The sequence below is a fragment of the Lynx rufus genome, unplaced genomic scaffold (assembly GCF_022079265.1).
Source record: "Lynx rufus isolate CCGP_SWC_20201006 ecotype Redwood Valley unplaced genomic scaffold, mLynRuf1.p SCAF_15, whole genome shotgun sequence".
Taxonomy (NCBI): domain Eukaryota; kingdom Metazoa; phylum Chordata; class Mammalia; order Carnivora; family Felidae; genus Lynx; species Lynx rufus.
The window spans coordinates 40,302,856-40,316,540 of NW_025814829.1; the positions used below are offsets into that span (position 1 = coordinate 40,302,856).

Sequence of the window (13,685 nt, forward strand, 5' to 3'; positions counted from 1 at the left end):
CCGCATTCACATCAATTCATCAAAAACATCCCACAGCGCAATGAAAAGTCTTTTTCCCATTATAGACGTGATACTGATTAAATCCATACCTAGAGCAAAGTGAAGCCAACATTACTCCAGGTGTGGCCCACGACCAGCAGCATCAGCGTCACTCAGCAGTTTGTTAGAAAAGCAAAATCGGGGCTCTACTATAGATCCAGTGAATTAGAATATCTGAGGGTGGGGCCCAAAAATCCGTGGTCAATAAGTTCTCCAAGTGATTTTGTGTACCATAAAGTTTTGAGCAAGTTATTCAGATACAAAGGAGAGAAAAAACAAGAAATGTCATAAGGACTAAATTTGCCAGGGACAGCCGGCATATCCTTGCTGTCATTTCAGCAAGAAACATCAAGAAAAAGGAAGAGGATGGATTGTGCACAAAATTATATGGATAAGTATGGCTCAAACGTGCCCTGCATTCTGTTTCATGGAGGCTTCCCAGACCTGACTCAAGAACCAGCAAAGTGGAGGCGCTCCTGGGCTCCAAACTCCTGCTTTCACTTGACTTCCCCTCCTTTCAGGGGCCAGCACAATGGCGGCTCTTTCTAGGAATCATTCTAGAGTAGGCCCCCTGAGAAAAAGCAGCCCAGCTGCGGAAGTGAAGACAGCCATGTCATACCGTGATTGAGATGTCTGATGCAGTCACTCAGGAGAGCACTGAACTTCTTCTGCTCGGCGGCCTCATGGAAGCAGAAGTAGCCGTGTCTGAGGAATGGCTGCCACAGGTACACCGGGAATTCCTTAGGCACCACCACAAAGGGCTGAGCGTTCTCCTTCTCACTGGATGCTAAAGAAACATTGAAAACACAAAGACATTTTAAAACGTGTTATCTTTTATTTAAAATACTTACTTCAGGAGGCACCTGGATGGCTCAGTCTTGGTCTGACTCTTGGTTTCGGCTCAGGTCATGACCTCATGGTTTGTGAGTTTGAGCCCCGCATCGGGCTCCGCAGCTGGCAGCACGAAGCCTACTTGGGATTCTCTGTCCTTCGCAATCTGCCCCTCCTCGTCTTGTGCGCTCTCTCTTTCTCTCTCTCTCTCTCTCTCTCAAATTAAATAAACTTTAAAATACTTATGTCAGCCTGTGAGGGAAACTCTTTGGGGCAGGCCGTGGAACGGAACCATGAAGCAGATGTCTTCACAGGATGGTGGAAAATGGCAGTTCAGGCCCCTCTCACTCCATCCACCAGCTCTACCTGTCTCGCTCCAGCAGGTGGCCTCACCTGCTACTTGACAAAGACAGCCAGGGCCACCAGATATCCTCTTTCTCAACTTCCTCATAGCAATGCTCCACAGAGTCTGCGCATCCCCACTGGCCTTCCTCAGGCTCACCTGTCCACCTGTGCAGATGCTCACACTCCCGTCCCCGCTCCTCCCTACCGCTGCCAAACCAACACTTGCTTCTTTGAGCAGCAACCCGGTTCTCACCTCGGTCTGGTTCCTGCCCCACCAGTCCTGAAACCCCAGTGCCGAGCTCACTGATGTCATCCTAATGGCCAACCTGGGGCTTCTTCTTCATTACCTAAGCTTTCTTTTTTTATATTACCTAAGACTTTTTTTTTTCATTAAAATTTTTTTTTATTTTTTTTAATATGAAATTTATTGTCAAATTGGTTTCCATACAACACCCAGTGTTCATCCCAACAGGTGCCCTCCTCAATACCCATCACCTACCCTCCCCTTCCTCCCACCCCCCATCAACCCTCAGTTTGTTCTCAGTTTTTAAGAGTCTCTTATGTTTTGGCTCCCTCCCCTCTAAACTTTTTTTTTTTTAGAGAGAGAGAGAGAGTGAGTGTGTGTGTGTGCACATGTGAGCAGGGTAAGGGCAGAGGGAGAGGGAGGGAGAGAATCTTAAGCAGGCTCTACGCTGAGTGCAGATGGGTTCCCATTTTATGTAAGAAAGGAACAGATCTCACAACTGTAGGATCATGACCTGAGCCAGAATCAAGAGTCAATGCTTAACTGATTAAGCCACCCAGGTGCCCCCATTACCTAAGACTTTTTAACCTAATCTGAAACATCTGTTGCTGCTGCTAACTACCCCTTCTTTGGAAAAGATTCTCTTCTCTCCCTTTGACCTGTAGCATCACCTCTCTCCTGGTGTCCTTTGTACTTTTTAAAAAATTGTTTCTTCTTGGCCAGCTTTACTGGTTCCTCTGCCCCTTCTCTCCATCCCCCTGTGAAGTGTTGGTGTTTGCCCTGTTCTGTCCTGGCTTCCCTCCACTCTCACTAGTCTCTGCTCTCCTTTGGCGAGGTCATCCATTCCATGATATCACAGGTAGCTTCTACAGTTCCTATTACCTTTTCCTCTTTCATTTCCATCTAGAAAATCTTTTTGCCTAGAAAATCCTCATTCATCCTTCAAAAGTCCATTTAAAAGTTTCTCCTTGGGGTGTCTTTGTTGGCACACCCCCCCACCACTGTACTACTAGAGACAGAGTTGTGTGCTCCCTATGTTATTCTCCCCAAATATTGCAGAAATCTGTTTTCATGTCTGGCACTCACACTCAGGGTGGAGGGCACAGAATGAGATGAGCTCCCCACTGGTTCTCACACAGTTCTCCTCCCCAAGAAGCAGTACCACTGCCCTGGAGCTCCCAGAGGATGGAAATTGCATCGCACATATCCTTGCATGCTCAACCCTTAGCACAGTCATGGAACTGACTAGATGTTCAACTACAGTTTGCTGAGTAAATGTGCTATGTTATCCTAGGAAAGTTTAAAAGCTTTAAACAGTGGACTTTTACCACTTACCTCAAAATCAATTCTAAGAAACTCATGTTAAACCATGCTACTATTCATATCCCTACCCAAATTTTATTTCCTTCCATGCATTCCAATTATATATTACGCTTGGTTAAATGACCCCCAGCTTATTAGCTCTGTGCTCCCTGCCTACATAAAAAGGGCACCAATCTCAGGGAAGGGGAGGAAAAAAGAACCGTCTAAGAGGCCACTGAAAGCACTGGGCGTACCCAACAATGGATCAAAGCCACTCCAAAACAGAGTCTTGCTACTGGCAAATTAATAAATCAAGACTGGATAAATAAAAAACTGATTTCCTGGGGCATATATGGGGACTCTATTTCAACGTCCTGAAAGCTGAAGGTAACAAAGTAGAATGCACTAGAAGCACAATCTTTGGCCCACCAGTACCTCAAAAACTACCTGGCAGGCACATAATATAAGAATGAATCAATGTATGAACGAACAAACGAGTGAATGATGAAATTTGGTAGCACAGACCTCTAACAGTAACACATTATCTATTTCCCCCTTCTTTCTTAGTTATAAAATCCCTAACTTTCAGTTGAGCAAGTGACTGCTTAAGACAAAGACTACGTTGCCAGCTTCCATTGCAGCTTGGTGTGCCCCAGCCACTATGTTCTGGTCAATGGGATATAAACTAGAGAGGTAGCGAAACTTCCTGGAAGTGTCCTTGAAGAAAGGGAATGCCCCACCTCCTCCTTTTTTCTCCTTCCTGCTGTCTGGAATGAGAAAACCCCTGCCTGATGCTCCAGCAGCCCCCTCAGACTATGTCAATAAGGGCAATGACCTAGAGACAAAGGGAGCAAAAGCTAGAAAGGGTCCCTGACATTTATGGAACTGTCACACCAGCCCTGGACTTGCAATATCCAAAAATATTTTTAGCAAAATAATAAAGCTTTATGTATTTGAGCCTTTTGTTTTGTGCACCAAATGAGATTCTAAATAACTGTCAAATAAGTGAATCACCTTAACCAAATAGGAAGGCATTATTGATACATCATCTTGGTAGAATAGCATGTAAAGAAGACATATTCATTCATAACCTCCAGTGCTTTTCCCAAGTGGGGTTAATGCTTCCCATCTTTATTGTGCCTTTATTCTATTTCCAGTTGAATTAGTAACACACAGTGAGTCTTTCCCGATTAACATGGTTTTATGAAACCATTCCCCTCACTCTTTCCAAGATGTCAGTTTTATACAAATAAGTCAAAAGCAACACTGACCCTTTGCATTTAAAAGCTTCAGCAAGCCCCTTAAAATTCACTCCTCTTAGCCTCTAGTTGTCTCCCATTTAACAATGTACAACAATTTTCCAGAGGCCATTAGTCTGCATTTTTTCTGAGTTGAGTTACAAAGATATCACAAATGATCTACTGTAGAATATTCTATTTTTAATACCCAGAGAGCCACACCATACAATAAAAAAAAAGTCACTGAAATACCGCAAACTGAAGCCTTGGGCCAAACAGCGTTAGTCACACAGGCCTTGTGTTTTTTATTCCTTTTCATTCCTTCTGATATGATTTCACCAAAAAACCGATAAATGTATTGTCTATTCTGACTGATTTCATTGGAAAGTTCTGCTGGAGAGATTCTGAAGAGTCATCAGGTTGGTATTCCCATTTCTAGTGGCAGCTCCAGAGCCAAGATGACATACAAGTAGATGTTGAAAGGAAATATAATAATATGTACAGTACACATAAAGCATTGTTTTAGCTTGAATTACTTAGTAATAGTTTGTTAGTCTAGGTTTATGGTCCATGTACTAATCCTATAATAGTGCTATTAAAAACCCTATGCTAAGCATTCTGCACCAAAATAATGATTGATAAAATAATTATAATTTTCTCCATAAATTCTAATGATATGATTATACCCATTTTAAGAACCAGGTCTCTCTTCAAGAAACCAAGTAATTACTGTGTGGTGTGATTTACACAAAGCCAGATGGAATTGTTCTCCACGGTTCATGAATCTCTATGAAACGTGCTATTTTGTCTACATATTATCCATCACTTTTTCTACATGGAAAAAGTGGAATAAATGAGAATCATAGTATGTTAGAGCTGGAAAGATCCTTCTAGATTTTTAAGTTCAAGGACCTAGAGTAGGAGAATCGGAAACCACAGAGGATCAGTAACAGCTAGGGAAAGCACTTGATAAGTGTCACAGAACTAGATAAAAATCCAGCCTCCAAATTTATCGTTCAATACTCTTTCCATGGCAACAATCAGCTATTACTTACATATTCGCTGATTAATGCAATGCTATTTTTATTTTTTTAAAATTTTTTTTTCAACGTTTTTATTTATTTTTGGGACAGAGAGAGACAGAGCATGAACGGGGGAGGGGCAGAGAGAGAGGGAGACACAGAATCGGAAACAGGCTCCAGGCTCCGAGCCATCAGCCCAGAGCCTGACGCGGGGCTCGAACTCACGGACCGCGAGATCGTGACCTGGCTGAAGTCGGACGCTTAACCGACTGCGCCACCCAGGCGCCCCACAATGCTATTTTTAAATAGTACCTATGAGTGACTGCAACGTTTGTTTAAAGTACTTTGTCAGTTTAGGATATTTTACTGCATTATCATCCTAAAATTGTAAAAATAATATTCCCAGACAGGTCTGGACTTGTTTGCTTAATGGTGGTATTGTATATTGCACAGACTGGACCCTACCTATTTATTTTTGCCACCCTGTGTATTGCTGTTAAAGCTGGCATATATTCCAAGGCCTTAAGATGCCTGACAAATGAATGGTACATTTTCCACGGGCTAGAAACACGGGTACTGACTTGTGTATTACTGAATGTGATTTAAAATAACAGAAGTGGTAAAATGTTTACTCAAATTAGAGAAATGACATCTTCCATTTGTCTACAGAGAATGTGTGGCTAGCCCAAAATTTGTCAGCCTCAGCAACTATTAATATTTTATGACAGGTAAGTCATTGTCAGGGGCTGTCTTGGGCAATGTAGCATGTTTAGCAGTGTCATTACCCTCTATCCAACCAACAATGTCTCTGGACACAGCCAAATGTCCCTGGAGGGTGAAATCCTCTTCCCCCATTGAGACCCACTGGTCTAGCTAAATAAAACAAGTTTAGGAGTTTTGTCTTGAGAAAGAATGCTCAGCAACTCACCAATAGGGTCTGGGAAAAACCGATCAGATAACAAATTATATTCATCTTCTGAGGTTAACACCCTGCCACCAGCTGGAAGAATTCGGCTTTTAGGAGCTGCTCCTCTCTGATAGGCCTGGGGAGAAAAAAAGCATAAATAAGTGATTTTTTTCTCCATTTGGATTTTTGAAAAATATCAGTAATATTAGACATAGACACAGGCACACACAACTCAGAGATAGCAACTCCTCCACTATGTCATTAAGAGCCATATATTTTAAAAATAGGTTTTGCATATACCTGTTCCTTGCAAGGTATTACTTTAATACTTTCACGTGATGGTCACAACATGGTAAGTCAGAGTCTTTAATCCCAGGAGATTCACCCTAGCTATGTTTCTCAAGTGGGGAAAACATAATCTCAGTAACTTCTCGAAATTCTGCACCACACTTAACCATTTCAGACACTGGCACCTGAATCATTCTTATTAACCACAAGAGTGAGGATGCATACAGACACTGCACAAAATGCTTAGGGACTGACGACTAGTGAGATACGGGACGCGTAACTGCAATTATGGTTGCCATGGATTTTCACCAAAAACATAAAAATGTTGCCATGATAAGACATGCCACTACGTGAGACTGTTTTGCAGTGAAATGGTCTGGGATGGAAAGGTAATATCATGACATCAGAACAAAGTCTGGCCAGCAGACGAAAAGCTCTGTGGTTCGGGAAATGTCAAAGAGGTGCAGAGGATTGCTAAGCCCACAAGCAGTTTGTGGGCAGATCCACTCGCGAGGACAAAAAGATAAGCATGTGCATCTGAGGGGAGGGCTTAAGTCAGGGCAAAATTTTGAGATGAACAGCCTAAACGCAAATCAGGAATGGAACCAGGAAACTGTAGTACTCCAAATCTAGAGGGTAGTCTTGGGGAAAAGAAAAATGGTGTCGATCAGGGCAACGAAATCACAATAACAATAACATATTCTGCATCAGTAGGATGGCGAGTGAAGAGACCCAACAAAGCAAATTCTTGCACGTCTAAGAAGGTTTTCCAGTTTGTAAGAACCACTCATCAGCTGCTTAAGCGCCTCAGGGACCCAGAGCATAACAGAGAAGAATCTGAAATGGCGACTTTGAGAAAGTCTAAGGAGCATTTCAGTTAAGACTGGCCTCAAGACTGAATTGTGTTATTTGTTATAACAGGCCCCAACCTGGGCTTTTATAAACATGATGTTATTTAATCCTCAAAAGAGCGCTATGAATTAGTTATTATCTCCATTTTATAAATGAGGAAAATGAAGCTCAAATAAGTTGCCAGTAGCCCAGTAGTAAGTTGGTGACAAATCCAGGAATCACACCCCGGTCTGTCCAGAAAGTGGACAGGAAGTAGGGCCTGATTATCAAATGAGAATGCTTCATTTTCTCCTGCTTAATTACCTGCCAAAAATGGACTCTCAATGAAATAATAGGCAATAGGCAATTTATAGGTACTTAATATATAACTCTTAGGTATAATTAAAAAAAATTTTTTTTTTACATTTTATTTATTTTTGATAGAGAGAGACAGAGCACAAGTGGGGGAGGGACAGAGAGAGAGGGAGACACAGAATCCAAAGCAGGCTCCAGGCTCCGAGCTGTCAGCACAGAGCCCGACATGGGGCTCGAACTCAGAAACCGCAAAATCATGACCTGAGCTGAAGTAGAACACCTAACCGACTGAGCCACCCTGGCGCCCCTCTTAGGTATAATTTTTTTAAAAATGCCCTTCTATAAATTAAAAAACAGGATATTATTAAAACCTTGAGGAATTATGGCAAACTGCATGGGTGTTTTTTAAATTTCCAAGTTTTAAAAAAATATGTAGTTATTATCAAATTCAGTGACCATATCTTAACAAACTGAGCAAGTTTATTTAAAAACGATGAAAAACAGGGGCGTGTGGGTGGCTCAGTTGGTTAAGCGTCTGACGTCAGCTCGGGTCATGATCTCACAGCCCACGAGTTCAAGCCCCGCGTGGGGCTCTGTGCTGACGGCTCAGAGCCTAGAGCCTGCTTCAGATTCTGTGTCTCCCTCTCTCTCTGCCCCTCCCCTGCTCATGCTCTGTCTCTCCCTATCTCAAAAATAAAAACATTTTAAAAAATAACAAAAATAAAAACTATGAAAAATAATTTTTTAAATAAAAATAAGACTAAAAACGATGAGCAGGGACACCTGGGTGGCTCAGTCGGCTGAGTGTACAACTCTTGATTTTAGCTCAGGTCATGATCTCACAGTTTGTGGGATCGAGCCCTGCATTGGGCTATGCATAACAGCACAGAGATTGCTTGGGATTCTCTCTCTCCTTCTCTCTCTGCCCCTCTCCCACTCCCACTCTCAAAATAAATAAACATTTTTAAAAAATGACAAGCAAAGCAAAGCAAACAATACAGTCCATAAATCGCAAGTGGAAGGGGCAAGCTTGAAAAAATGAAAAGAGGAAGAAAAAAACCCACCAAAATCTGATCCAAAATTAAAATTTCAGTTAGCACCAAATGTGGTGAAAACCCTAATAAATCCAAGAGCAAACTCTATTGTGTTTTCTCCCAATTAGTTAACAGTAATCAAACCGCCACAGCCCTACATTGGGCTCTGCCAGTGCCTGGCCATATGTTAAGTGCCTCAATGCATGCATTTGTTTGATGCTCACAACAACATTGTGATGAAGGGATCATGCTCACCATTTTACATATGAGAAAAATGAGGCTCAAGGAGATGTACAATTTACGCAAGGACACATATCTAGTAACCGGCAAAGGTGTGATTCAACGTGCATTATATTAACCATGATGCTATAACTGCCTCTTCTCAAGCTTCCCTGAAAGAACATTGTAATGCGCCATCCAAAATATGAGATGATTTGTTATTATTATCATTATTGTATGTAGTGCATTGACAATGTGCTTCTGAGAGCAAATCAGGTGTTAAATAAAGTCCTCATATAGATAAGCAATAAGCAGAGAAGATATTAGCTTAATGAATGTTGAAAGAGTAAGACTACTTAAGAGAGCACTTGAGCATTGCCTGGTAGTCTGTGGAATAAGTTTGAACTGTATTTTATTTCTACTTTCCATCACAAATGGAAAGGAAACACATTGACCTGTCAGTCTAAAGCCTCTTCCTAATGATTTAGCATCAGAAGTATTACTCAAAGTATCCATGGAGGTTGTGCCAAGTACTCTTGAACTGAGTCAAGAAAGCAGTTTTAAACCTGTTACTACCTTGAACTGTTTGAACAGTAACCATTCATTTCAAAAGGAGCTTGAGGATCGATGTAAACTAAAAATGCGTACAGTGCGAGATCTGGAAGGAACCAATGGGATCATTCAGCCTGACTCTCCGCTTTAATTGAGGCCCAACCTAAACTTCAGTTTTTCAAATTCACTGCCCAGGGTTCTTTCCTCTTAGGCCAAATTACCTCCTTCCATGGGGAAAAAAATGGGAACCAATAAAGACTGAAGTCCTCTCACGTGCTAGGCGCTTTACACGTTACCTCATTTTCTCTGTAGTTTACAGACATATTATATTAGCTAATAATCTAATTATTTTATAGGAAAATAATATGATAAGCAGAAAAAAGTTAAATGAAATCCATTAAGTGTAAGCGGCATAAAGTATGGAAATGTCTGAATTCTTAGCAACCAGGCAAATTCAGTCATAGTCTTAGTAAGTTAACTCCTCAGACGCTTGTCACATAGGAGGCTTAACAGTAGGAAGATATGGAGACACTGAGCAGAGAGGGGGAGATATCAGGCAGTGACTGAAAAAGATCTCAAAGCTGAATGATCACAGTAAAGGCCCCTGCATTGGTCATTCAGTGTAACTTATCTTCAGGCTCACTTGCAATTACTTGTTCCAAGTCTACCTTGCCCAATAGACTGCATGCATCTTTCTCAGCTGCTATTATATGCTCAGAACCTTCTAGGACACTTGGCATATACCAGGCATTCAGTAAACATGTTAACTGAAGTGAGTATCTGCATGAGTGAGTGCTTACTGACCGAATCAGTCTCAAAGGAGAGGGCATGTCAATCAACCCGGCCCATGTTTGAAAATGGTGCAATAACCAGTGAAAACTAGGAAATATTTTACCTCTTTGTTCTCATAGCTCTCCACAGCAAAATCATTTTTAACCACAATGTACCGCTCCTTCCACTTCTTTATGTCTTCAGCAAACTGTGATAGCTCTGCTTCATACAGAACAGTTCCAGGCTCCAGTGGTGGCTTTAAATAAGGTGAATATAATTAATTATTACAACAAAAGATAACACACACAGCATGCTACCAACTAAGTCTGTGCATGGCAGTTCAAGGACTATTTTAGGAAACTATCTTGTGATAGTTGAGATCTTGTGAGATCCTGAGAAAATTGTTGCCTTCCCCACCTCCCTCCACACTTCCCCTTCCTACTCCCTCTGACCAAATGCAAATATTTGTCTTATTGATATTTTTGTGACTTCCATTTCCCTCCATTAGGCTACAAGAAGAGAAGTAGATGGTAGAATCGGGATTATAGGAATAAGGTTGTGCTTTGTATATATGTGGCACTTAATGAATCTGTCATAAACTCCAGAAGAGAGGGAGTGAGGTAGTTAAGTGTGAGTTGTGGCTATCTACCCCAACACCTTGAACATGCCCAAAAATAGGAGATTTAAAAGGCTGCTCCCCTATTCATCACACTGTCAGGTGTAGTCTTGAGGGTCAGTGTTCAATGGGCTTCCCAGATCCAAAAGCCCTGGGGATCCTGGCTGTAAACACATCCCCATGCTCCTCAAGGAGACCTTGTTTGCCCTCTGGCTGAAGATCGAGCAGGCAAGCCAGCAAACCTCAGTTCTACCTTTGTACTTAAGTAAAAAGTTTGAGGAGTTCTCCTTAACCCTGGTGACATACGTGCTGTAGGGGAGTCTCTGTTAGATTCTTAGTTAGGTCTCCCTTTGGGTTAACTGTGTAGGGAATAATTCACATCCTGTCTCATGGTATAATTCCTGTATTATCTCAGAATATAGGAATGGGCCTCCTGTCTTGCACATGTCACTGAATTTACATCTATTTTCCCTTTATTAAAAAAATCAAAGTGCCTCTAGAAACGTATCCCTCCACTTTCAAGCAAAATTTACATGAACCATATGGAGAAGATAGATATGCTAATCTTTGTAAGAATTGGCTAAGGGATGAACTAAATTGCCTTCTGAATTTATTCTGTCCTGACAGATAAAGAGGCAGTTTCCTATCTTGCCTCATTAACAGGTAAGAGAGAATCTCACTTTTCTCTTTAAATGAGATTGAACCGATATATAGGCTGAACTCTATAGTTTTATGTGCATTTTTTTTAACCTGGGCCGCTTAAATCAATTGATATGCTTGTTAAAATGTGGCCTTACTCTAGACTTACTATATCAGAATCTCTGGGGGTTATGGACCAAACTTTGCGTTTTTAACAAACTTCCTACATTGTGAGTTAACAAACTCCCTAAAAATCACTGTTTTATGGGGATAACACTCAGTTATCCCTACACACTTATGTGGCTAAATCTATTGGTCAATTCACTCAACCTCTCAGCAGTATCTGACCTGTTTATCACTCCCTCTTTCTTGTAAGCCCTTCTTTATTGGCCTTCTGGCACATTCCTCTTTCCTGATTTTCTCCCCCTGCACAGACTATTTCTTGTCCGTCCGCCTTGCTGGATCCTTTTCCTTTTCTAGGGCTTGGTTGTGGAATATCTTCTTTTCTCTATTGATACTCTCCCTTATTATGTCCCATGGCCTAATACCAGTTATAAGCTAACAGCTACCAAATATCTATTCTCTAGTTTCTACCTCTCCACTGAGCTGCAGACGAGAGAATTCAACTACCTATTCAATATTTTCATGGGTGTAAATCAAATAACCATCTCAAACTTACATGGTCAAAAGAGAACTCCTGATTCCCAAGTCCAGTTTGCCTTCACCCTTCTCTTGCTCTGCTACCGGCTCCTCCTTACCAGTCTCCAAGTTCCTTTCTTATCCCTCTCCATAGTCTATTCACTGCAGAGAGGCCAGAGAAGTCGCCTAAAATTGTAAGTCACTTTGTATTCAATACCCTCCAATAACTTCTCTTCACACTTAAAATAAAAACACTTGGGGTGCCTGGGTGGCACAGTCTGTTAAACATCTGACTCTTGATCTCGGCTCAGGTCATGATCTCACAGGTTCATGAGTTCAAGCCCTGCACTGGGCTGTGTGCTGAGGGCATGGAGCCTGCTTGGGATTCTGTCTCTCCTTCTCTCTGCTCCTCCCCCACTTGTGCACTCTCTCTCTCTCTCTCTCTCTCTCTCTCTCAAAGTAAATAAATAAACTTAAGAAAAAAAAAAAGAAACCCTTATCACAGTCTACAGCTCCTACATGGTCTGGTCTTTCCCTTTCACTCTGTAATCATTTATCATCCCTTGTCTCTTGCTCACACTGCTCTCAGCACATAGCCTTCCTGATGTGCTTATGGCTCCTGCAGGGCCTTTGCACTTGTTGCTCCTTATCCCACAGATATTCACCCAGCCTACCTACTCTTATTTCACTTGAGTGTCTGCTCAAATTTCACCTCCACAGGGGGCTTCTCTGACCATCTTCTCTAAAATAAGACTTCTGCTTTATTTTTCTTGGAAGCATTCCTTAGCACCTGATATCCCCTGATATATGTTTATTTATTTGTTTACTGTCTCCTACTTTTGAATATAAACAGGAAAGCAGAGAATTTGTCTTGATCCCCAATTTTAGAGTAGGGCCTGGCACATAGTAGGTTATCAATACATATTTGTTGAGGTTGTAGGTAATTATTATGATGGAGCAAGGGAGAAAGAGTAAGTTAGGGGATTAGAAGAGAAGATCACGGTTGATCAATGACCAAAACAAAAATGCCCATAGTCCAAGGCACTGAAATTATGACTTTTTTTTTATTGAACTCACTACAGCAAGTCCAATTTCCTGATATTAAAGCATCAATGTGGGAAAAACAATAAAACTGACCATGCTAGGTTTCTTTTCATATGGATTACACCATCAGCAAGGAATCACACATTCTAACTTCCAGGCAAATAACGTTTTTTGAGCATGAAATGATTTGAGAACAAATTTTTTTCTTAGGGACAGATTTTTTTGAACTGCCATTCAAATTACTGTTTATTTCTGAAACATGGTATGTTATAAAGCATTCTTCAGTGGGAGATATTTGCCAACCAAATGTCCACGGGTTACCTTGGTCTTCAAAAATTGTGATGTTAAATCTCTTTGCTGTTCCACTTCACTGCGAACATGATTGCAGAAGGCCACAGAGTACTGACGACTATAGAAGGGACTGAAGTTTTTGATGGTAGCCTCAGTTTTCCCTAGAAAAAATAAGAAAATTAGAATTTAGAAATGTGGCATCTCTTACAAACTAGACACATATCTACCCCACTAATACCACTGTTTTCCAGGGATTTGTTAGTTCACATTTCCTGAGAACTTTGCAACATGCCATACGTGCCTGTATCTCTCCCTCCCCTTCTGACGTCATCTTGAGAGTCTCTGCTGTCCCTAAGGACCATCCATCCAGTAACCAATAGAATTTTTCTTCATCTTACATCAACAACTCATTGCCTTGGCTATAAACTCAGTCATCCTTCTAAATCCCTCTATGACTACCATTCTACCTTATCCGGTTCTCCACTCCAGCTTGTTCTTCATTCCCCTCTACCTCCAGT

The 13,685-nt window shown here is 41.4% G+C and overlaps 1 protein-coding gene across 1 annotated transcript in view; it reads right to left on the reverse strand.

Annotated features, from left to right (window-relative positions):
• The window catches only part of NIBAN1 (niban apoptosis regulator 1), a 158,980-nt gene that overhangs the window by 81,572 nt on the left and 63,723 nt on the right, over positions 1-13,685 (reverse strand). Inside the window, exons 2-5 of the mRNA XM_047076900.1 lie at positions 13,198-13,328; positions 10,063-10,194; positions 5,950-6,064; positions 659-826 (exon numbers count right to left, since the gene is read on the reverse strand). Of these exons, the coding sequence (XP_046932856.1) occupies positions 659-826; positions 5,950-6,064; positions 10,063-10,194; positions 13,198-13,328 (546 nt within the window). The remainder of the gene's footprint in view (positions 1-658; positions 827-5,949; positions 6,065-10,062; positions 10,195-13,197; positions 13,329-13,685) is intronic.